At 53.0% G+C, this 24,322-nt stretch overlaps 1 protein-coding gene and 1 long non-coding RNA gene across 3 annotated transcripts in view; both read left to right on the plus strand.

Moving 5' to 3' along the window:
- RIN3 (Ras and Rab interactor 3) overlaps positions 1-24,322 on the plus strand; it is a 104,216-nt gene that overhangs the window by 77,172 nt on the left and 2,722 nt on the right. For both annotated transcript variants that reach the window (XM_031454222.2, XM_064486211.1), the window contains exons 6-9: positions 2,233-3,798; positions 5,755-6,063; positions 17,493-17,624; positions 22,816-22,979. In XM_031454222.2, coding sequence (XP_031310082.1) covers positions 2,233-3,798; positions 5,755-6,063; positions 17,493-17,624; positions 22,816-22,979 — 2,171 coding nt within the window. The remainder of the gene's footprint in view (positions 1-2,232; positions 3,799-5,754; positions 6,064-17,492; positions 17,625-22,815; positions 22,980-24,322) is intronic.
- LOC135321337 (uncharacterized) lies at positions 9,011-17,016 on the plus strand. Its single transcript, XR_010381061.1, has 2 exons — positions 9,011-13,636; positions 13,953-17,016. It is a non-coding gene; the product is annotated as an uncharacterized LOC135321337 (long non-coding RNA).

Below are 24,322 nucleotides of genomic sequence, written 5' to 3' on the forward strand. Positions count from 1 at the left end.
TCTTCACCCAGGTAAAGGGTCATATGGGAACTTGGAGGTGAGCCTCGGGGGCCTCAGCTCACCTATGGACTGCTGCCCAGTCACCTTTAAGTCAAACTGACTGCCTGCTGCTCCTTGCTAGGAAAACATCCAAGGAGACCATTTCTGGGGGCATGTGTAGACAGGACACCATGCTTCACATGCTCACTCCCTGGGGCCACAACGTCTATGTGCTCGGTACGAAGCACCAGGGAGAGTGGACTGGTCCTGGAGGAAAGCAAAGCACAGGGCCCAGGCAGCTGTGAAGAACAGCCCACTTGGAAGGTGGGAGAGCCTGGAGACGTACCACCCCATGCCAGGCACTCCGTGTCCTTGGGTGGTGGCTGGGCTGTGTACAGAGCCTCACAGATTGGAAAGAGTCACGGGAAAGTTTGTCATCCTTGTTACTGTGGAGACAGGTGGCCACAATCCTCAGGCTTCCAGACATGGGGTCTCTGCCCAGGACAAGGGTGAACCATGAGCCCCGTTCTCATCCCCTGTAGTGGCCCCACCTCGGAGGGGATGGACACATGGCTCAATTCCAGTCAGTTTCTCGGCATCCCCACTGTCACTTTGCCACTTTGATCAGGTTTGTGACCCCCTGGCCAGCAAGGTGGCAAACACCCACACCCCTGTGCCCATCCCTTAGTGGGGCCCCGTACATGCACACACACATACACATGCCCACACTCAGGGCTCCCTCCTCCTTCTTGCAATGTCTCCTTTCTTTCAATGTCAAGAGGCTGTTGTGTTCTTACCACATCCCCAGTTCTGGGGTGCTTGCCACCCCACCACTCACTCACCCCAGGAGAGCAACCCAGATGGGAAGTGTCGCAAGTTCCTATGAAGGAAAGTCACGTAACCCAGTGGCCGAGCACACGGGCGTTAGAACTAGTCTGACCTAGTTCAGATCCCAGCTCTTTCGCTTGCTGACTCGGTGGCCTTGGGCCAGTTCTTTAATCTCTCTGGTCTCTTATCTTCATCTGTAACATGGGGACAGCATGAGGACTTACACCAAAGGCCTGTGGTCAGGGATCCGTGAGATGTCCATGCAGAGCGAGGCGCCCACACAGCTGGAGCTCCACGCATGTTTGTTCCTCTTATTGTCTGTGATGTTAGTTTTGGTAGTTTTCTTACTGATGACTCCCTCCTAGAAGTGAGGAGCTCTGGGTGAGAGGCTGGAGGCCGGGTCCCATCATTAACAAGGAATTCGTACTGTCAACCTCTAAAATTAACAGGTTGAACAAGACCTGGGTCCTGTGCTCCTCTCCGGGAGATGCTGCTTGAGTGAGCTGTGTGGCCTGCCAGCCAACTGAAACTGTCCTCAAAATGTGCCCCTGTGCCCTTTGTGGGGTGTCCTGAGCTTCTGTCTCATTCTCTGTAGGGCTTGGTACCCAGAGGGCAAGAACCCCTGAGCTGGTCGACCGCCAGTGCCCTTTCAGCTTGGCCCTTCCATGCCCCTTACCCAGGACAAGCCTGGCGCTGACCAACAGTGCCTGGAGAGGGACAGGCCTGCTTTGGTGGCCACAGCCAGGGGCTGAGTCAAGAGACAGTTACATGCTGGAACTTAGCTCAGCAGTGCGGGGCTGCACTCAGATTGCTGGGGGCGTGCGGCAGCTTCCTATTTTAACACCCGGATTGACCAGAGAATCACTGCAGCGGGAAAGCATTCCTCACTTAGATGGGCAGGTCTGAGCTCACTGGCCACAATCCATAGGCTTGTTCCTCCTGCTGTGACAACCATGGTGGCCAAAACAGGCCCAAAGCGCCTTCCCTGTTGGGACCTCCATTCTAGATACGACTAGACTGAGGCCTGGAAAGGTCCAGTGACCTGCTCCAGGGCGCCCAGCTGGTCAGCTGCGGAACCTCAGGACCCCTCCGTGTCCACAGGTGCCTGCATCCCGGGTCGTTGGTGCCCTCCATGGTGGGTTGTCACACTCCAGGAGACAGAACTGGAGCTGAGCCTGTCACCACCTCTGTCCTGGCTCCACCCTGGCACTGCTAGGGAGGATGGCCCGGGGCTTCCCCTCTCGAGGCAGGAAGTGGTGGGAGAGGCTTAAAACAGTCCAAAAGGGGAAAACAACCCTCAGTGCAGTGAAGCAAATGCTGTGACAGCCCTCCCTCTGGCCTGCCTCCACCCAGCCCACAAATATTACCCCCGCCAGGCAGGGGGCCCGGCTTCAGGACTGACAGCCTCTCCCTCTCTCATCACAGGCTTCTGGGACTCCTCGCTGAACCCCTGGCGAGGAGGCGGGAGCCCAGTGGAGCGCCCAAAAGACCCAGCGCCCGGAACACCCCCAGCCTCCAGCCTCAGGGCCGCGGCTCCATACGAGAAGAGCTCCTATGAAATCGAGCTGTCCATAGGAAGCGGCCTCTGGTTTGTGAATCCAGTCTTCATCGAGGACTGTGGCAGCGCCCCGCCGCCCGACCAGCCACCCCCTGGAAGCTGCCCCTCGCTCCCGTCGCCCCCCACCTCTGACGCTACCTCACCCACCTCCAGGTGGGCCCCTCGCCGCCCAGCGCCCCCTCCCCCAGTGCTCCCTCATCAGTCTCCTGGCTCCACCCAGCCTCCTCCACCCCCTGCTCCTGTTCTGGCCTGCCCTTTGCCCAGTTCTCCCCCAGTGGCTGCTCCCCCGCCTCTAGAGGCCCTTCCTCCTGCACCTCCAGCATCTGCTCCCGACTTTGCACCCCATGCCCCAGGCCCCCCAGACCATCCAAACCAGCCACCCATGACAGCCTGCGAGAGGCTCCCACGCCCCCTTGCAGGCCTGGGCCCCCTCAGGGAGGAAGAGAGCAAGGTGGGGGCAGCCCTCACCCCCTTGCAGGCCTCCACCCCTCCAGTGCCCACGAAGAAGAGCCTCCCCGCTGTTCCTCCCAGACGTCGCATCTCTGAGAAGGTGTCCCTGGAGGACCAGAGTGCAGGGAAGGTGGACAGGGGGGCGGCGGCAGAGGGGGACGCGCTGGGTCTTTCCAGGTCATCCCCGCTCAGCCTGCACCTGCAGGGGACCTCAGACAGCCCTGGCAACAGTCCTCAGAGGACCGCAGAGCAAGGCCAGGAAGCAGTGGCCAAAGCCAGCGAACTGGGCAGCATGCCAGAGCCTCCGAGGAAGATCCGACAAGCCCCAGTCCCACCCCCGAGGAAGAAGCGGATCTCCCGGCAGCTGGCCTCGGTCCTCCCAACTCCCTTGGAGAGCGCCGAGGTTTCTGCGGAGGGGGTAGCCCCAGAGAACCCCACGCCTGGTCCACCCAGAAACAGCCAAGGCCCTGCCTCCCCTACCAGGACTCAGAGCCCACATGCCCGGGTGGGGGCCCGACCTCAGAGCACCCCAGAGTTCAAGGGCTCCCTGGCCTCCCTCTCGGACAGCTTGGGAGCGCCCGCCTCGGCCACAGACCAGGACTCCTACTCCACCAGCAGCACAGAGGAGGAGCTGGAGCAGTTCAGCAGCCCCGGTGTGAAGAAGAAATCCTCTATGATCCTGGGCAAGGCGCGCCACCGCCTGAGCTTCGTGAGCTTCAGCAGCGTCTTCAACGCCTTCCTCTCCAACAACCGCAAGCTGTACAAGAAGGTGGTGGAGCTGGCCCAGGACAAGGCCTCGTACTTCGGCAACCTGGTGCAGGACTACAAAGTGTACAGCCTGGAGATGATGGTGCACCAGACTTCCAGCACCGAGATGCTGCAGGAGATCCGCACCATGATGACCCAGCTCAAGAGCTACCTGCTGCAGAGCACCGAGCTCAAGGCCCTGGTGGACCCCGCCCTGCACTCTGAGGAGGAACTAGGTCGGTCCCCGTCCCCAGCAGGGCCTGGGAGTGGGCGGGAGCCCGGGATAATCCCAAACAATCCCCCCTTTCCAGGAACCAACCCCTCTGCTGTTCTGCCTCTCAGTTCCAAGTTTGGCCATGTGCCCAGTTAGATGGCAGAAGAACCTCAACCACCTAAGAGCTGGGCTGAACCCCACCCTCAGGATGCTTCTGGTTTTATTAGGGAGCCAAGTCACCAGGAGCAATTAGCAGCAGCAGAACTACTAACGCGTGGCTGCTGAGAGCCAGAGGCAGGCTCTGCAGGAGATCTGGTGGGGGCTTCAGAGGTGGAGGGACTCTAGAGGGCATGGTCTCTCTTAATTTGTAGATGAAGTAAAAGGTCTTGGAAGGAGAAAGGACTTGGCCAAGGTCACATAGGAGCTAGGGGTTGTGGGGAAGCTGACTGCAGGTCCCTGCCTGCAGGTCACCAGGCCTCTAGCTGCAGAGGCTCTGAGAGCCTGGAAGGAAGGCCAAGAGTGGGGTGAGAGACAAGGGCACCATGTGTTCTCCTGTTGAAGAGGCTGGAGAAATAAACAGGAAGAGGGAGACAGCAGGATGAGGACCCTCGGATGAGGATCCAAGCCTGCCAGGACCAGCCCCAAACCCAGACATGGGCCAACCCTAGGACTGCGTGGCAGGGGAGGGTTATCCGGGCCTATGCTGAGGCTCAGCTATGGGACACAAGCCCCTCCCTCACCTTCCAGGGATAGGGCAGGTGTCTCCTTCCAGGGACAGGACTTGGGACCTCTTCTACTGGGCTAATAGCTAAGACCTTCCCCTGGGGATCAGGTAGAGCCAAAAGGACTTTCCAAGAATATTTCCCTACTGTCAACCAAATCTGAACATTGCCTTGGTGTCAAACTGACATGGGTTCAAATCCTTATTCAGCCCCCAGCTAGCTGTGTGACCCACACCAGCAGAGCCTGAATGGGTCCATCTGTCGAGTAGGGATAATGGTGTGTTTGTTGCAGAGTTGCTTTGAGATCAAAGATGACTAACTCTTCGTTCTGCTAGCTGATCAGTACATCTCTCAGATAAGATGACATTCAAACAGAAAGGAATAAGCCACGTGACTAGCCATATGAATTTCTCCAGGCAAAGGGAATAGCAGGTGCAAAGGCCCTGAGGCAGCAGCAAGCCTGGCAGGTTGGCAGAGCAGCAAGAAGGTCAGGGTGGCTGGAGCAGCATAAGCACAATGAGCAAGCTTGGTGAAGAGTTAGAGAGGCCACAGGGACCAATCACAGACGGGGATTATAGGCCATGGGGAGAAGTTTGGCTTCTATTGTGCATTCAGTGTGAGCCATTACAGGGTTCTGAGCACAGGAAGGTGATGATCAGACATGGCATAACAGGATTATGCTGGTTGCTGTGTTGAGAATGGACTAAAAGAAGCCAGGGCAAGAGGCTACTAACATAACTCAGGCAAGAGATGATGATAGCCCAGGTCAAGGCAGTAGCGTAGAAGTGATGAGATGTCAGGTATTAGCTATACTGTATTCTTGAGACTACAGTCAGGTGGATTTGGGACTTGAAAGAGAGACATCAAGATTAACTCTTGCAAACATTTACTGAGCACCCATGCCCTCAAGGTAAAGCTGCACAGGTTTTGTACTGCACAACTCCCATGTAATTAGTGTCCTCTGAGGTTGTGTACTGGTAGGCAGCCCTGTGAGAGTGTAATCTGTGCCACACCCTGTGAAAAGCCTTAGGATACCATGTATGGGTCCCAGGGGCTTCTGTGCCCTTGGCGGTGCGGCTTTCTGCAGAATGTGCTATGGTGTCTCATGTGTTAGACTGTGGGGTGTATCTGCCAGGGCTGGATAGCCTTCCAGGGACCAGGGATGGGGGATAGCCATGCTGTTGGGCAACAAGACCTGAGGGCAGGACCCCTGCAGCTGCTTCTTTCTTCACCCTCCTTTTCTCGCCCACCTGCAGAAGCCATTGTGGAGTCTGCCTTGTACAAGTGTGTCCTGAAGCCCCTGAAGGAAGCCATCAACTCGTGCCTGCGTGAGATCCACAGCAAGGATGGCTCACTGCAGCAGCTCAAGGAGAACCAGCTGGTGATCCTGGCTACCACCACCACCGACCTGGGCGTGACCACCAGCGTGCCGGAGGTGCCCATCATGGAGAAGATCCTGCAGAAGTTCGCCAGCATGCACAAGGCCTACTCGCCCGAGAAGAAGATCTCCATCCTGCTCAAGACCTGTAAGCTCATCTATGACTCCATGGCTCTCGGCAACCCAGGTAGGAGGGCAGCCGGGAGGGGCCTGGGCTGGGGGGTGGGGGCTCTCTCTATATGGGTCTGTGACCCCTTCCCCTCCAGAGCCCTGGGAAGGCACTAGAGAAGCCTCCCCAGATTCAGAGGCCTGCTGGGGCAGGAGTAGGCACAGTAGGGGTGGAACTCCTGGGCACCGTTTGGGGTTCCCTGAGGGCTGGGAGGAGGGCCAGGGTTGGCTGTCGCACTGGAAGCAAGCAGGGAACCCAGCCCAGGCTCTGCCTTTGTATGAATCAGGAAAAGGAGCTATATTCATTCCCTAGGGCTGGCGTGGAAAGTTCCACAAACTGGTGACAAACAACAGAAATGTATTGTCTTGCAGTTCTGGAGGCTGGCAGTTTGAGATCAAGGTTTCGGCAGGGTCACAGTCCCTCTAAAGGCTGCAGGGAAGGATGTGTTCCCGGCCCCTCTTCTGGCTTCTGGTAGTCCCTTGCCTGTGACAACCTCACTCCAACCTCCACGTGGTGTGCTCTCTGTGTGCATGTCTGTCTCCAAATTGCTCCTTTTTGTAAGAACACCAATCATGTTGGATTAGGGGCCCACCTACACCAGCATGACCTCATCTGAACTAAATGCATCTGCAATGACCCTATGTCCAAATAAGGTCATACTCTGAGGGCTAGGATTTCAACATGTGAATTTTGAAAGGACACAGTTCAACCCATAGTGGTCACGTAAGTCAGTTACAGAAGTCGGTGGGACAGTTTTGCTGATCTGGGCAGGTGTGCCTGAGCTTCGGTCCGGGGTCAGAGGAGGTTGTTGGGAAGCTGGCTGGGCTAGGATGGCCTTGCTCGTATGTGAGGTGATTGATTGGCTGTTGATTGGTCTGGAACTGGGGGGACTGGGCCAGGTGTTTCTCATCCTCCAGCAGGTTAGCCCGGGCTTGTGCCCACGGCAGTAGTTGGGGTCCAAGAGGGCAAGTGCAGCCTGCTAGGCTTCTTGGCCTGGGCTGGAACTGGCACAGCGCCACTCTGACATGTTTTACTGAGTTGTTTAGTCACAAGACTAACCCAGATTTCAGAAGTGAGGAACTAGACTTCCCTTCTTGATGAGAAGAACTTCAAAGACACATGGCAAGGGCTTCAGATGTAAGGAGGGAATCATTAGGACCATTTATAATCAGTTTACCACTGTGCTCCTCCAGGCAGACAAGAACAGGCATCACCGTGCCATGGTGCACACCTTAGTGAACAGAATGCTGGCTGGATTTCATCCCCTTATTACCCCTTCAGCTGGATGCCCTTGTGCAATAAGCAACCTGTGTAACTGTACATGACAACCATGGTAATGGACAGTGGAAGGATGGTTGCCTCTGTGGCCATACAGACTTGGGTTCAAATTCCTAAACTGTCCTTTACTACCTGTGTGACCTTGAATGATTTACTTAACCCTTTAAGACCCAGTTTCTTCATCTGAGGAAGCTATTTCACAAAGAGGCGAAACTAAGACCCCTAATGGTTCAGGAGACACACATGGTCACTTGGGAATATTGGAAACAATGTATGTAAAATGTCAGCCTCAGGGCACAGTAGGCTCAACCAATGGTAGCTGTCTTAGGGGAAGGGTTCTCCATCTGCCTGGGAGAAGAGCAGGCCAGCTTGGCCAACGGAAAGCACTTATTCGTGTATGATTAGAGGATGGTACAAAGTCCCTTCACCCTAGAAAAGCTCCCTCACAGACCTGGCACAAGCCACAACTCCAGGTTGGAATCACTCTTTTGGATTAAACTGACACGTGTCCAGCGGTCAATTATGGGAATGAATGTTTTTGCCCATATGCAGATACCATGCTGAGTTACAACTGCACATTAACCCTTTATCACAATATTGGAAATGTGCTTGGAAGAGAGAGGGTTGTAGCATAGATGGGATGTCGAAGTGGAGGGTTTTTTCATGGAGTGGAAGTTAGACTTGGAGACTGGGTGTCCTGTGCAGTCTGGAGCCCAGAGAACAGACCGGCATGTGAGCCCCGCAACTGAGCAACCTCCTCAAGCATCCCCAAGGAAGTAAGGCGGGGTCAGCGCACAGGCTGCACCACCCAGAGCTCTCAGAGTCAGACACACTCGCTCCCAGCGTGTGTAACCCTGGAAAGTGTCCACAAGCCCCCAGCAGGGATGTGGAGCTGAAGTGAAGTCCCCGTGGCGGCGTGGCAGCCCTCAGGGCGAGGCAGCCCCTGATCAGCAGCAGCCCTGGAGGAAGGCAGGCTCAGGGGTGTCCTGCATGGTGTGGAGCGGGAGCGGCAGTAAATGGGGAAAGAGCCAAAGCCCCACAGGACCCTTTGCTGGGAGCAGCCTCAGGGAGAAGACAGGTGGGCCTGGGACCTTGGAAGAATTTGGCAGAGAAAGATCCAGATTTCTGTCACAGCTGTAAGACTGTGTTCAGGTGACTTCAGTGCTCCGAGCCTGTTTCCCCCATGTGAAATTGGCACCATACCCACCTTGCGGGGCCATTGTGACATTTAGATGAGTCTGCAGTTTGCATCCAACCACACTTAATAGGGACAGTTACCTTCCCTGTTTGAACTGCTGATGTGGGCAGCCACTCTCCCTGCCAGGCCAGGCTCGGGGTAGTCAGGGCCAAGGGCTCTACGCTATCAAGAAGGCAGCTTTGGGCCCTAAAAGGGTGACTGCATCCTCAGTGAGTCCCCGTTTACTCAGGAGTCTTGAGATTCCTGCAGTTCTTATAAACATCCAGTGTTTTGGCATTAACTTCAAACACCATGAGTTTTGATAACAGTGAATTTACTGGCTAAAATCTTACCAGAGAGCAGGAAATGGGGGAAGGGAATGGCTAAATTGGAGGGAGAAGAAAGACAGTTGCCAGGCGGGCCCAGCCCAGGGCACAGCCTGTGAAAGACAGAGCAGAACAAGGCTGCTCGTAGTTTCCTTGTCCTTGGCCCTTGGTGGGGGAAGGGGTGGGGGGTGGGAGGAGGTGGGCATCTCTCTGCTGATTCAGAAGCCAGCTCCTGGCAGGAAGGCTCTGAGCCCAGAAAATCAGGGCCAGATCAGGGCTCCATGTGAAGATTCCTCACCAGGAACAAATGGGTTTCTCATCAAGAAAGAGACAGTGTGTTCCCTCCCACTGCTGAGTGAGCACTGACTGGTCTGTGAATCCAGTGGCTCCCAATCTCACCTCTGCCCTTAGGAGCTCAAGGCTGCCCCACTAGGAGCCTCAGCCTCTTCACCTGGGAGGAAGCAGTTTCTGCCCAGAAGAGGAGGGACTTGGGAGTTCATCCGAGGACCTGGGTTTGAGCCCCAACTCCAGTGCGGCAGCCTTGGGCTTGAGTCTCATGGGGCCTCTGTTTGTGCATAAAATGGGGATGACAAGACATGCCTCTCAGGTTGCCATGCAGGGCGTGGGAGAGCACGTAGGCCCCCTGGCTGATGTAGGCCCCCAAGGAGGTATTAACCTTCCAGAGCCTCAGTTTTCTCACTTAAAAACAGGCTAGGATCGGGGCTACTGCAAGGATCACATGGGACCAAACGTGTGCATGAGTGTCCAATAGACTTGAGGATGCAGGAACGGCTGCCTCCTCACCATGTTCCCAGAATCATGGAGGCTGAACCCACTCGGTGGTTTCCCAGCTGGGTTCCAGGAGGCACCCCAGGGGCCACCGGTGGGACCCTAAGCTGGACTTGACCCCAGACAACCCTGCTTGTCCCTCTTTTACACCCAGGGTTCCACCTGGGATTTTGTTTGAAAGAACCAGTTCTGCTGCTAAATTCTTGGGCTTTTTTTTTTTTTCCCAAACCTTACATTTGGAAATAATTTCAGAGTTCAAAAATTTCAAGACTCAAAACAGTGCATGAAAAGAGGTACGTCCACGTACCCTTTGTGGACTGTTAGTATCTTATCTCGTTTGCTTTATCATTTATATTCTGTCTCTACGCAAATGGAAGTTTTTCATGAATCATATGAGGCTGAGTTATATACATCTTGGCCCCTTACCCCTAAATACTTCTAAGAGCAGGGACATTCCATCGCACAACCACAGTTAAGTCTGCTTCATAAATTTACATCGGTACCATATTTTTCTCCATTCCACTGTCTGTATTGCAGGTTGTCTCTGATCTAACAGGGTTTTTTTTTTTTTTTTTAGCATTTCCTCCTCTAGTTCAGGATCCAGTCAAGGGTCGGGTATCGAATTTAGTTGTCTCCTTTAACCTGGAACATTGCAGCCTTTCTTTGCCTTTTATGAAGTGGATATGGTAAGGAATACAGGTTGCCCTCCCCGCCCCCATCTTTTTCTTTATAATGAAAGTTCCTCATTTTGTGTTTGTCAGATGTTTCCTCATGGTTAGACTGAGGTTAAGCATTTTCAGCCAGATCCCAAATGACTCTTAAACTCTCTTCTGACTTTGACATTCAGTGATCCTAGAACCGGGTCCTCTACCTCAGGCCTTCAGCTCACCTCCCCTCGCCCGATGCTTCCAGCGCTTCGCTACTCAAAGTGTGGTCCGCGGCCCTGCAGCCCCATGTGGGAAGCCTGGGAGCCACGAGCAACCCCCTGGAGGGCACAGCTGCAGCTTGGGCGCTGCCTACCTCTCTACCACTGAGCCCCTCTAAGCAGAGAATGGCCCTCCCCTCCCACCCCCACCTCCACCCACCCTGCTTCAGCCCCTCCTGTCCAAGGAGGAAGCTCCACCCTCCTGTCTCTCCTGTGGTGCGATCCTGGCAATAGTAACTGTGTCTTTGCAGCCTGGCTGCTGGCGGGACCTGCGGGGTTGAGAGGTTGAAGAGACCGTGGGAAAGGATGGAACTTGGAGACACAAGGCCTGAGTTAACTGGCCAGGCCCGCTTTTCCAGAAAGGTAGCTGTTGTTAATGCCCGTGATGCGAGTGGGCTGGGATTCAGAGCTAGAATTTCCTCACTCCAAAGCCTGTGCTTCCATCACTCTGCCAGGCCACCAGCCTGGAGACAGGTCCCAAGGGTCCCGAATCCCGATCACGTGCTTCCTCCACTGTGGCAGGTTTAGGGGCCTGTGTCAGGTGGAGTGGGTAGTTCACGGAGACAAATGGCTTTGAATAAACCTGGCCATCCATCCTGCAGCCAGGAGCAGACTGGGTTCCTCGTGAACTTCAGGAGACTTGGTGAGAGCAGTTAGAGTCGTCTCTCCTATTATTACTCTGACAAACAAGTTATTCCCACCTCTTCAGTGTCTCAGACCAGACATTCAGGGCTGACCCTACTGCTGGGGAGAAATAGCTTCAAGCTCAAGATCTCCTCCTTAAGATGGGCGGGGGAGACAGGAAGGAGGAATGCAGTGCATGCAAATGTGGGATTCTTCCTAAAAGAATACAAAGAATCTTCTTTTAACTTAGATAAAAAGCAGGCAACATCCGAGAGGGCAGTGGAGGCCAACAGGCTGCTTTTTTCCTCTTCCTTCAATAGTCTGTGTAGCTGGTTCAGGCAGGGACAGAGGCTGGGTGTTGGATGGGAGGAGGGAGCTTGAGGGAGACCCCAGGGCCATGGAACGACCCGCCTGCAACATTGACTGAGGGTAGACAGAACAGAGAGGGAGGTCAGACTGTTGGTTTTTTTAAATTTGTGTTAAAAAATCTGAACTGATTTCTAGTGACAAAAGTCACTAATGTTTATTGTTGAGAAAGATGATTAGTATTGTGCTGGACTTCTGGCTGGTCTTTTGAAATACATATAGACAAGTAGGTAAATAGATAATTAGTTAAGGAAATACTTTCTGCTGTAACAGATAAACCCTGCTATCTCTAACTCAAGTACAAATTGATTTCTCATTCATGTAAGTCCAACAGAATGGAGGAGGGTTGGGGAGGGGGTAGTTGTGGCTCTGCTCCCTGTAGTCATGCAGGGATTCAGGCCGAGGGAGGCTTTCTGAGTCCCTTGGGCATTGACATACAGGTGACAGAGAGAAAGACAGAGAGAACATATGGGCCATGCCTGGCAGGAAGCACCACCTTGTTTTTACGCCGCACAACAGAAATGGGGTTTGGGACCTCTGAGATGTGTTTGGAGGATTAGAAGACACGTTACCCTCTCTCCTTGTATAATAACCACGTCTACCATTTCTCACATGCCAATAACCCAGCAGGCACCATGTTAATTGCTTTCTGTCTGTCTTCTCCCTGAAACATCACAACCACTCCGTAAGACGTGGACACTATGTTATCCCCATTTTATAGCCAAGGAAACTGAGGCTCTGCAAGGTTAAGCAGCACAGGCTTGAGGTCATATCTGAGCAGGTGAGTAGTGGTCCTTGGACTTGGATCCAGGTCATCCTGGACCGCTGTGCCCTCCTGCTTTTCCAGGATGCCCTGGGGTCAGAGATGACCTCAGAGAGGCCAGATCCAGTCACAATGACCTCATACCTTTTCCAGCCAGGCTGGGACTTTTGGCTTTGGGTCTCTGAGCCCACAGCCTGAGTGGCCAACGGGCTTGTGGGCTGAGCTCTCCAAAGGGGAACCCAGGGAGCTGGAGTGATTTCCTCAGGGATGCGGTGACGCTCAAAGCAGAACTGAGACTTAAGCAGCATCTGCAAAAAGCACAAACAACCAGAAAGGGCAGCTTTGGGAAGCTCGGGGGAGCGAGGCGGGCTTCACATCTCACGGCAGCCACAAACTACAGGGAATCTCCCTTGGCGCCAGCTCTTGTGTCTGTGCTGCTGGGAATTCAGACCAGACATTAGTTTTCAAACTGGTTTCAGGGAACACTCAAGGGGCTGGGGACATCTTGCAAGGGGAAGAGGAGAGGAGGGGAAACAGCAGGCCAGCCCTGCTGTCCAACTCTGATCAACCAGAGAAGCCAAGTTCGTACAAAAGACCCCTTAACGAAAAGGCTTCCACTGCAAAAGCACATGTAAAACTTCCCGTTTTCAGTGGTGTCCGCCTCCTGCCATCCTGTGTTTTTAATCACAGAAATTCATTCATTCAGCAGTTCAGCATTTACTGACAATACGGATGTTAACAGGAAAGCCCAGTCCCTGTTTTTAGGATGGTCACAATTCAGGAGGAAGAGGAGAGCACTCAACAAGCGAGTCGTGCAGTGTGACAACTGACGTTCATCCGTTCATGCAGCAAGTATACTTACCAAACACCTACCACAGGCCCCGCACTGCTGAGGTCTTGAATATAGACAGTGAGCAAAAGAGAGTCCCTGCCTTCCTAAAGCTTTCACTCTAGTGGGCAGAAACAGGCAATGAACAATTAAACAAATATAAAATACATCCTCAGACACGAAACCTGCCACTAGAATGAATGAAACAGCCTCAGGGGCCTGGAGAGTGCGAAGGAGTTTGCTGTTCTGGGTTGGAAGGTAGGGGAAGCCTCTCTGAATTCATGTTTATTTGTTTTTCCATTCTGCAGTGACAGGGCCAGGAAAACCCATTTTCAGAGCAATGAACTCAGTTGGTGGGGAGTGGGGGTCTTGGGGTAAGTCTTCCTGGAGGAAGGACATGGCTTCAAGTGGGAATCGTGGTGGAGGACAAGGACCCAATGGATCATGATTGGAGCCTCGGCTGCCCCAGGACTGTTGCAATGGCCACCGCTTTCAGTCAGAGCCCAGGCAACAGGTTTGAAGGGGCAGTTATAAGATGATAGAGTCTTTCCTTTAGATCAGGGTCTGCAGGCCAACTCTGGCCCGACACCTGATTTTATAAATAATTCTTTCTGGAACAGCCATATCCATTCATTTGCACAGTGTCTATGGCTGCTTTTGTACAGAAGCTGAGTTGAATAGTTTAGACAGAGACCATGTGGCTGGCAGAACTAAAACATATTTATCTGGCCCTTTACAGAAAACAGTTTGCCAACCCCTCTTTTAGAAAATGCTTCCTGAAAGGCAGAACCTTATTTTTAATCCAGCCTCTCATTTGATGCTTACAACAGCCCCACGTAACAGACTGAGTGAGTTTTATCATTATCTTCAGTTTGCAGATGGGAGCACTGAGGCTCCACGTGAGTGTCTCAGATCACACAGCTAGGTAAGTGGTCAAGTCAGGGGCCTCCTGATCCAGTGTCCTCACAGCCTGGGGGACCCAGGTGTGCACATTTCAGCTTGTTTTTTATCAGAGCTCTTCTTCTCCAAATTCTCCCAGTTGGTGAAACATGCAAAATGCCCCCCAGCCACCCCTTTAAAATGTAATTGGCTCCCCCCAACATCTACAGATGGAAAACAGATGTGACTTTGGCAAAAAGGAAAGCAGGAATCTCCAGGAAATGCAGACTGCAGCCCAGCAGGGCTCTCACAGGCACAGCCTGATGGACGTGATCTCTGATCTATGCAAGGCAGATGTTCCCATCACAGGCGAATTATTTTGCAGCTGCGCCCATGCATCTCAGTGGTGCTGCCTCAGGCCCCTGTGTGTGCAAGGCTGAGCCCTGAGCCCTGAGCCGTGGGCTCCAGCCTTCACAGGAAGGAGAATGCATCCCTCACCATCCCTGGGATATTGCTGGGAGCCAGCACATTTAAGTGATGCTTAAGGTTTACATTTGTCCACAAATAGCTCTCAAGTCAGAGAGCCTGTGTGGGCCTTTCTCACCACATCAGGGAAGAAGGACCCAGATTCTAATCCCAGCTCCACTGCTGACCAGCCTTGAGACTTGGAGCAAATTTCTCCCATCAAGTGAGGTTGGGCTTGGTGAATCCAAGGCTGCTGGTGTGCTAAGTCAATGATGGTACTGGGAGCCCATCGTCTGCATCTCTTCCCCACTCCATGTTGGTAGCTTGAAGTTGGCCACTATGGAAATATATATGCCATGGAAATTAGCAAATGCTACAAATCAGAGCTTTTTATGTTTTTGGGAGAGTCAGTTGCTAAGCACTCCGAGCACACCACTGTCTGAGGCCCACAGTGGATCCTAGTATTCTAGACCTCAGCCCCAACCCTGGGCAGGACAGAGTGGTGCCTGGTCGGGGCACATGTGGGTCAGCTCAGCTCAGCTCTCTGTCAGTGTCCAACATCCCAAGCCCTGTGCTGGATACTGGGAAGGCAGTGATGGGGCAGAGGCTCAGAGAGGTTAAGTGACTTACCCAAGCTCACCCAGCCTCCATCACTACCTTCATGGAGCTCACAGCCCGAGGAAAAGGGCTGGCTCTGAAACAGTCACAGGTAAGGGAGGTGGAGCAGGAACCACCCAATTGTGGTTGAAGATGTGGGAGGATGAGGAGAAGTTAGTGAGGGAGAGGTTGAGAGGGCATCCCTGGCAGAGGGAACTGTGTGTGCGAAGGAGTGAAAGTGCCCGTGGATTCAGCCCTGATTCAGCACAGCAGGACATCACGTGGGAGTGTGATGGCGGCAGAATGTCGTTCTGAGTGGGAAGTGGTGATTCTGAGTTCTCTCTGATGGCAGAAGGACTCCTGGAGTCTCTGTAGAGGCGCATCTGAGGTTTTGCTGGGAGCTCAGCATTCACTCATTCATTCATTCGTTCACCCAGCACCACCTCCTGCGCCCTCTGCAGTGCAGCGATGTGTGTCCTGGGGAGACAGAGGGAAAGTGCTTGGAGGGACTGATGTGGGGTCTCGAGAGTCCCCTTCAGTGAGGTGGTTGAACACACGTGGTGGGAACCAAGGAGATGGGCCCCAGAGCCATCTGAGGGTCGCCAAGATTCTCCAGAAGAGCGTGGGGGAAAGATGCAAAGGGCAAAGCACTTGCCATCCCCACCTGGCACAGAGCCACCATCTGGAGGGCTTCTCTCCCCACCCCCCTCTCAGTCCTCAGACCTAGGGCCACAGCTGGACCATCCTTCTGGCTGAAAGCCACTGTCCCCTCAAGCAGGTTTTCCCAGCTTGGCACTACAGACATTTGGGAACTGAGTAATTCATGTTTACAAAGGGCTGTGCTGTGCACTGTCGGGTGTTTTAACAGCATCCCTGGCCTTGATGCCAGTAGCAAAAGTGACTTCAAACGGCCCCTGAAGGGCAAAATCACCCTGGTTGAGAACTACTGCTCAAAAGCAAATTAACTTGCCTGATCCTGTTCTTTGGTGAGTTATTGATACAATACCAAGAAAAAAATGATGGAATGCTTCTTGGAAGCAGAGTAAAAATTCAGTCAGCTCTAAGCCAAGGCATGAGTTATAGGTGAATTCCAAAAGGCACAGGACCGTTCCACATCCGTGCTGCCAGACACGCCTTGTTCCCTAATTCATAAATCAAATGAAAAATCTCCTGTGTGCCAGAATTCTAATAATTAAATTATCAACATGAAAAACAACTCCAAGCACAAAATAATATTTCCCTAGAAACTCTTTAGTCGTGCCTCAGGCTCATAAAGGTTTATGGAAGGCTCTCTCTAAAACTGACTAATTCTGTGCAGGGAGGGCACAGGAAACTTGAAACAAATCAGAGAACCTCAGAACACAGAGCTGGAATAAGAAAAAAGGATGTTCTTGCTTAGTGGGCATTTCTGTGGGGACAATGTAGGAGCGCTCCATGTAAATCACTTCACAGAATTCTCAGCAGAACCCCATAGGGTGTCAGGCTATATGTGTCAGTTTATATCTGACTAGAAATGCAGGCTCAGAGAGGTAAAGCAATTAGCCCAAGGTCACACAGCTGGTAAGGGGTGCGCTAGGACTCATATGAGGGTCTGGCTCTGCTTTTCAGTGGTGTATGTTACCAACCCCATCAGCCTATTCATTTTACGGGTGGAAAATGGAGGCTGCTTAGAAAGCAGAACATAGATGCCAATAATAGCTCAATTTTCCACTGCGCTTTACCAGCACCAAATCACTTTCACATTCTTCTTCTCATTTCATCCTCTTGAATACCCTGAAAGACCATCAGGGCATCTCTAAGGCCCACCTCCAAGTCCCTCCTTCCCCAAGGAATCTATTTCTGTCAAGAGGCTCTGAGCCCCATGAACATCTCCCACAAAAGCAGCAGAGATAAGTTATCTCTTTGAGAGAGATTTAACATTTAAAAAAAAAAAACAACCCTTGGGAAAGGGCACTGCTTAGGGAAAAAGAATGCAGGTTGGAGAGGGGAGCTTCAGACCTTGTAGTATCTGACTGAGGGAGAGCTTCTGTTTGGCAGGGGGAGAGGGAGGTGTGGTTAAAAGGAACGGGGAGCCTCCCCAGAAGACCTCAGTGGCAGACAGATAGCTGCTTCTGGGTGGGTCTGTGAATAAGTGTGCTGTGAGCATGACTGCCGAGTGGGCCACAAATGGCGTTGAAGGGGAAGAGCTGGGAAGGGGAAGGGGCCGGGCTTGCCTGCTCCGCAGAGGGCACCTTTCTCAGTTCCTTCTTCCTAAACCCGAACTGCGTCTTAGGCCTCCCGAAGAGGCTGATCCCAGGGTCGCCCCTGTCCTGGGAGGAAGCAGGAAGGTTCCTCTTCCAAGGGCAACCGTCCCCCACCCAGCGAACCGTTGTCCCCTTGCCCTGAGCAGAGCCTCACTCTCACCTCCTTCTGCCTCCTTTCTCTCCCAGGGAAGCCCTATGGAGCAGACGACTTCCTGCCTGTGCTCATGTATGTGCTGGCCCGCAGCAACCTCACGGAGATGCTTCTCAATGTGGAGTACATGATGGAGCTCATGGACCCCGCCCTGCAGCTAGGGGAGGGTGAGTCACCCACCAGCCTATCTCCAGACTCCCGGGGCCCATCTCCCACCCCAACCCCACCATGCCGGGGCCACGCTGGGCGGCCCAATAAGCACCTTCTGGGTGCCAGACTCCATTGAGTCCTGGAACACAACACAGTGCCTGATACAGCTCCTGTCCTGAGGAACCTCATAGATAAGCAGGAGAAGCTGGGCCTGTAAAGACACCATGTCACCGATGCTTGACAAGGGCTGGAATGGTGGGAGGCACAGAGGGTACAAGAGCACATTAATCAGGCTGTGCAATCAGGGAAGGCTTCCTGGAGGAGGTGATGCCTGAGCTGAGCATCAAAGGATAAATAGGAGCCAGTCAGATAAAGAGGGAGAAAGGCATTCTTCAAAGAGGGAACAGCAGTTGCTGACAATGTAAAAGATAAGGCTGAAGTGACGGGCAGTGCCCATGAGAAGGAGTCTGAGCAGGGAATAAGGGTCAGTTCTTAGACAGGGGTGGCCCTGGGGACTTTCAGCCCTCTGCTCATCCAGCCCTGGGCCAGGTACCCGTCAGTGGGAAGAGGTTAATGCTGTGGGCACAGGGCCATGCACTCCCCTGTAGGATGCTGGTGAGGGTGTAATTGGTCCCACCCTCACTTTCCCTTCCCTTTCCTCCTTCCCACCACTTCCTCCCACACGCTTAGCTTCAGCCACCCTCCGCCAAGAATCCCCAGCCAGTCCAGATATTGTTCTGAGAGAGCCCTGAGCTGCCCTCTGAGACATCATCCCCGAAAGATGGAGACAGAGAATCTCAGGCCCGGAGTGGCCCCTTTGGGTTTTGCGGTTCTTGAGATAAGCTGGCCCTCTTTGCATCTGTTGCATTTTTAGCCTATGTCCGTCTCTGGGGTGAGAAGATGACATGGCTCATTGTGTGAGTTCCTGGAAGCTCAGGGGAGCGTGTAAAGCCATGAAGGATTGACCTGGCCCCTCAGGTTGTTGTGGGGTCTTAGAAACAGTGTCCATGAGAACCCTTTGAGGGGTGGAAGGGTGAAGTGAGGTTGTGGGGCTTTGCAGATGCTCTGAGCTCTGGCTGGCTCTCTGGCAGTGGTCAGCCACGCCCTGGCGGCCCTGACTCCTACTCCATCCGCAGCCTGAGTCCTTGCTGCAGACGGGGCTCCAGGCCAGGCACAGTGGCCACAGGGAAAGGGCAGGGACATCCTTGGCCCAACTACCCTCTCCTTATGGACCTGAAGCGCCCCACCCCAATCCTGCCATGACCTCCTGGTATCTTTCTTCCTGTTCTCGAAGCCCACAGAGGGCTTAGGTGGGAAAGCTGAGGTTCTGCAGACAGGAGAGCTAGTCTGTTCTGGGCTACATTAAGTATTTTTTTATTGCAGTATATATAATTGGCTTACAATATTATGTTAGTTTCAGATATACAGCTAAGTGATTCAGTTATATATTTTTTTCAGGTTCTTTTCCTTTATAGGTTATTACAGGATATTAAATATAGTTCCCTGTGCTATACAATGTTTTCGTTGCCTGTCTATTTTATGTATAGACATACCTTAAACAGTTTTGAGACAAGCCAAGTACAAATAAAACTACATAAGGATCTTAAGCAGTTCACAGTTTCTGACCCAAAGCTGACTAAATACCCTGCAGCCTGCCTCTTTGAAAAGACTTAAGTAGTGGGAGATTCTGGCCCTCTGGGGAGATTTCTAAGGAATCTAATAGGATGTTTGCTGGAAGTAAAGACTCAGGGCAGAGCCTCGCACATCGCCCCTCCCAGCAGCATCAGACCCTGCTGGCGGCAGCTCTGAGGGCCAGAGGATAAACTTTCTGCCAAACTACACACGCTAGGAGGCAGGCTGGGTGGTGTGGGTGCCTCCTTTCCCCTCTCTCTGTTTCTACCCCAATAGCCAGGGTGAGAGGTAGCAGCATCCAGGACAGCCCAACCTCACAGGTGTTGGACTCTGGGAGTAAGATGACTTGGGGGTCTCCAGCATGGACAGTGGCTTCCACCCAAGTCTACCAGTTGGGAGATCTCCAGCTAGAAGTATCTGGGCCCAAGAGTAGGGGGACAGAGCGCAGGGGGCAGGAGAGGGGGCAGTTCCTGAATTTCCCCAGCTTCGGCCTCCTGTCTTCACTGGGTGGTGGTGCACAGGGTGCTCTGTCACCTAAGCCTCTGAGGCACAGTGAAGAGAGGGGCTTGCCTGGAGGGGCACGGGATGGAGCGGCAGCGCCCCTGTGGCCAGTCCTTGCCCTCGGCGCTCTGCAGAGTCAGAGATGCCCGGGATAGGGGCGGGCCCTCGGGGAGCCCCCACTCTTGAGAACTTCAGTTGCTCCATCCTAAGAGGAGAACTAACGCAGGGTGTAGGAAAAAGAGCGGTCTGGAGGCTGGATTTCTGCCTCTGATTGTCTGGAGACCTTGGGTGAGTTACTTACCCTCCCTGGCTTGGAAAAGGGAAGGCATTGGGCTGGATTGGGGTTTTTTTGACCATCTGGGTGCTCTAGCCGTCTGCAGAGGCCGCTGGGGGCAGGATGAGAGACGGAGCAGGCCTCTGCCCTCTTGTGTTTCACAGTCCACGTGAACAAGCAGGTCTGCGTTCAGCGGGAAGTTGCGCTTGAGACCTTCACGTTTTTCAGCTGGTTCCACGTGCTGCCATTTGGCAAAGACGAGTGACTGGGTCCCACTTCTTTAGCAGCAGGTTTTTGGGGAGTGAGAGATCAGGGACTTCCTGTCAGAAGTAGAGAGGGCCTGACACTGGGCTGATGGGACCCTGGCCCTTGCCTAGCCTCTCTCCGCTTCCACCCCCCTGGGCAATTATGGGGCAGATGGGAGAGCCTGGCAGCTGCTGGGCACCTGGCTGGAGCCAGCTCAAAATCCGAACCTGTCCCAGAAGCACCCTCATGGATTCCTTTACCCATGTCCCCTCTGCGCACTGGCTGACAGCTGGCCATGCTGGACTAAGAATATCTCGTAGAGGTGATGAGTTTTTCCCATCAGTGGACAGCACACTCTACCCAAAGAGAACTCGGGCTCCAAAACTCACAATGGGAGGAGTCGCCTGCCACCTTGTGGTCATGGCAGGAATTACATGGCCCCAAGTCGAAGGAAAGTCTGCTGGGAGGGCCTGCAGGCTGTGAAGAAGCAGGGCTTGAGCAGGCAGGAGGGATCTGGCAGGGCTTGGCGTTCCTCCCCTTTGCCCAAGGGAGTGAGAAGCCTCCAGAACACCTCCCTTAGGTATCCTGACCACCATGCATTACTCACATGTTACTGAGCACTGCACTTTAGGTGTATTCACTGCATTTACTTTTCACATTATGGGATTTGCAGATGAGGAAATGGAAGCAAGGAGGACACTAACTCACCCGAGAGCGCAGGGCTGTCTGCTGAAGGTGGAGACCCAGAGTCTGTGCTCTGACTCCAAGACTGAACATTCCCAGTCTGTGCACTGCACTCAGCTCCTCCCTTACCAGCCAGTGGGCATGATCACAATGGGAAAGGGGACCATGGAGGAATGCCTAGTAGGGAACAGGGACTCTCGGCCAGCAAGGGCTGGAGGCACCAGGGAAGCACACACAGGCACACGTGGGCTTCGAGCTGGGCTGGAAAAGGAGACACATGAGTGGTCTACCGGCCCTTCTCTGATGAGAGACACCAAGTTCCATATTGGCCTTGACATACCTATTTCAAAAATGTCTTCCTACACTGCTGTGAAAGGGTGAGTGATCCTGTAGCCATAAACCCCTTTATCATACCCCCACCCACCTGGCCAGGGTGTGAACTTTTCCCATGTTGGTTGTGGAATTTGTAGGAATATGTAGTCAGATTCATCCATTGTAGCAGTTAGGAATGCTTTGGGCTGCAAATAACTCATGTAATTAATCATGGTTTAAATCAGAGTGAGGGGCTGGTTTTCTCTTGCATCAAGAAGTCCTGGGGTAAGCAGCTGATAATGATGGCAATTTTTAGCCTTGTTATCAGGAAATCATAGACCTAGCTCTTTCCATTTTTCTTTAGGATGTGAACCATTGTCTTTGTGCCCATCACCTCTGTTCACAAAACAGCTGCTGTGCCTCCAGGCTCACCTCTGTGTTCCAGGCAGGAGGAAGGGGGACAAGCAAAACCCGAAAGGATGCACTAACTGAGTCTATCTCTTACAAAAGGCTTTCCTGGAAGCCCCACCCTGGGACTTCCACTTACATCTAACATCCAGAACAGGGTCTCCTGCTCTCTACCCTGAGCTGCATGAGAGTCTGGGAAGTGAGAATTTTCAGTTGAGTGTTACTTTACCCCTCAGAAAAGTAGAGTTCAGTTAATTAGGAAGAAGGAGAAGATGGGATTTGGGTAGCTCACTAGCAGAATGGGCCTCATGTCAAAAATCATTGCCCTGGTCCCCAAAGAGCTGGGGAGAGGCCTGGTGAGTGGGGAGGCCCAGGGAAGTGCTCCAAGTCCCTGGCCAAGTCACCCCACAGCCTCTAAAGTGAGGGAGCTCAACAAGGCTAGTCCTCAAAAATTTTAACTAAAGCCTCTAACAAGCCAAGGAGAGTAGACTTGTAAGCATCTGTGCAAACTCTTGCCTTTTCTCTTAAAACTTCATATAAATTGAAATATCTTGAAGCTTAAGTTACTTTACTAAACATTAGGTATTAAGAATACATGTGAATTAACTTAAGAAGATAAAAGAAATGGAGAAATTGAACAATTCAAATTTTTTTACTTTCTTTAAATCTTTAAAAACTGTAATAGCATAATCATAATTAAATTTTTCTCCATATATTTTTAAGTTGTTTTTACAATAGGATCTATATGACATATACAGTGAGAAGTCTCCCGCCCACCTGTGTCTCCAAGGCACCCCTTTCCACACCCTAAAGACATCTATGGTTATCGGTTTCTTCTGTATCTTTACATTTTATAACTCAAAATCATTTTAAAAATCACTTTAAAAACAAGCAAGCGTTCCGTCTCAATGGGAGCCAGTGACAAACTTTGAGCAGGGCCATACAGCTTCGGGCTGGACTTAAGAAAGCTTGTGAGGCTGCGGTGGGCGCGGGGCTGAAGCTCACAGTGACCCGCTGCAGGTGCCTCCGGGCAGCGGGGGTGGGAGGGGATTGGGGAGGTGGGCGGGGCGGGCCTAGCAGGGACTAGCTCCCTCTCTTTGGGGGTGGGCGGAGACATTTCTAGCTCTGCCTACACACCCTTGTCCCCCCAGGTTCCTACTATCTGACCACCACCTACGGAGCCCTGGAGCACATTAAGAACTACGACAAGATCACGGTGACCCGGCAGCTGAGTGTGGAGGTGCAGGACTCCATCCACCGCTGGGAGCGCCGGCGCACACTCAACAAGGCCCGGGCCTCCCGCTCCTCCGTGCAGGTGACGCCTGGGACCGAGGGTGGGAGGAGGCCGGCGGGCTCTTACCCCTATTCCTTTCCTCCCGCCCGCCAGCTCAAGATCCAGACGCCAACTGGCCCCCAGGGGAGCTGTGAGGCAGAGACAACAGCTCCCGCCTGCCAGTGTGTGTCCAGCCCAGTGCCCGGTCGCGGGTTAGGGGTGGAAGTTAAGGGGTGAAGACAAGAAAATTATCACCGGGCATCGGGGTTTCAGTTGGGCAGACATGACAGGGATAGGAGGAATGAGACTACTGTCCAAGATTCCTTAGCACCTATGACGTCTGGGTAGGCTGTGAGGGCTGGAGATGGGAACGGTAAGTCGTCCCAGCTGAGAAGCACTTGAGCTAATCTACAGCCAGGCCCTTTGGTGCCTGGACAAATGCAGCAGCTACCAAGGGTCCCCCTGCCCCTAGCCTGCCCCGCTCCAATCCAGCCACCCATTCTCCCCCACCTCCCTATATACAGACTAAATATTCCAGCCATTGGTGGCCAGACTCCTACCTCCTCCCCTACTTCCATTATCCCACACACCTCGAGGCTGCATCACATCAGTACCCCTAATTCCCTGAACATACTGGGCTCAACTTCCTCGTGCTTAGCCTCTGCCCATGCAGGTCCATCTCTTCTTCTTCACCGGCAGACACTACCCATCCTCAGTTTCTCCAATGGCTCCTCCTCTGAGAAGCCTTCCCTGACATCCCCCGTCTGCCCCCTATTCCCTATGGCCTGGGTTAGGTGCCTTCCTCTGTGCTTCATGGAGGTACTTCACCCATCACAGCATATATCACACTGTATTGTAACCATCTACGTATGAAGCTATCGCCCTGAGAGAGCAGAGCCCACAGCTTGCATGTCTCAAGGGCCCTAAGCCCAGGGCCTGGGACAGAGTAGGACTGGGGTGTATGCAGCATGGAGGGAATTAGGACAGTGAACCAGGCTGCAGTCCAGAGCTGTAAATAGCTCTGAAGACTCAACTTTCCCTGGCACCCAGAGTACACTGGACCTGAACCCCACTCCTGGCTTTCCAGATTGCCCTTCTGTAACTGACAGAGCCCAGGCCTGGGAGGCCAGAGGCTCAGGGTATGAACCCAGCTCTGTACTAGCTTGCTGTGTGACCCCAAGCAGTGTCTAACCCTCTCTGGGGCTCAGTTTCTCTATTAGCACAGGAAGACTGTGGACCATTTGTGCTCTGTCTCCCCAGTACATATTCTGGGCTGCCAAGCTGATGTTCCCCCACCTCTAATCAATGGTGTCTTGACAATGTTTATTAACTGGTTCTCTGGGGAGGAAAAAAAAAAAAAGCTCTGATGTTAGCTCCTGTCAGTT

The sequence above is a fragment of the Camelus dromedarius genome, chromosome 5, assembly GCF_036321535.1.
Source record: "Camelus dromedarius isolate mCamDro1 chromosome 5, mCamDro1.pat, whole genome shotgun sequence".
Classification (NCBI taxonomy): domain Eukaryota; kingdom Metazoa; phylum Chordata; class Mammalia; order Artiodactyla; family Camelidae; genus Camelus; species Camelus dromedarius.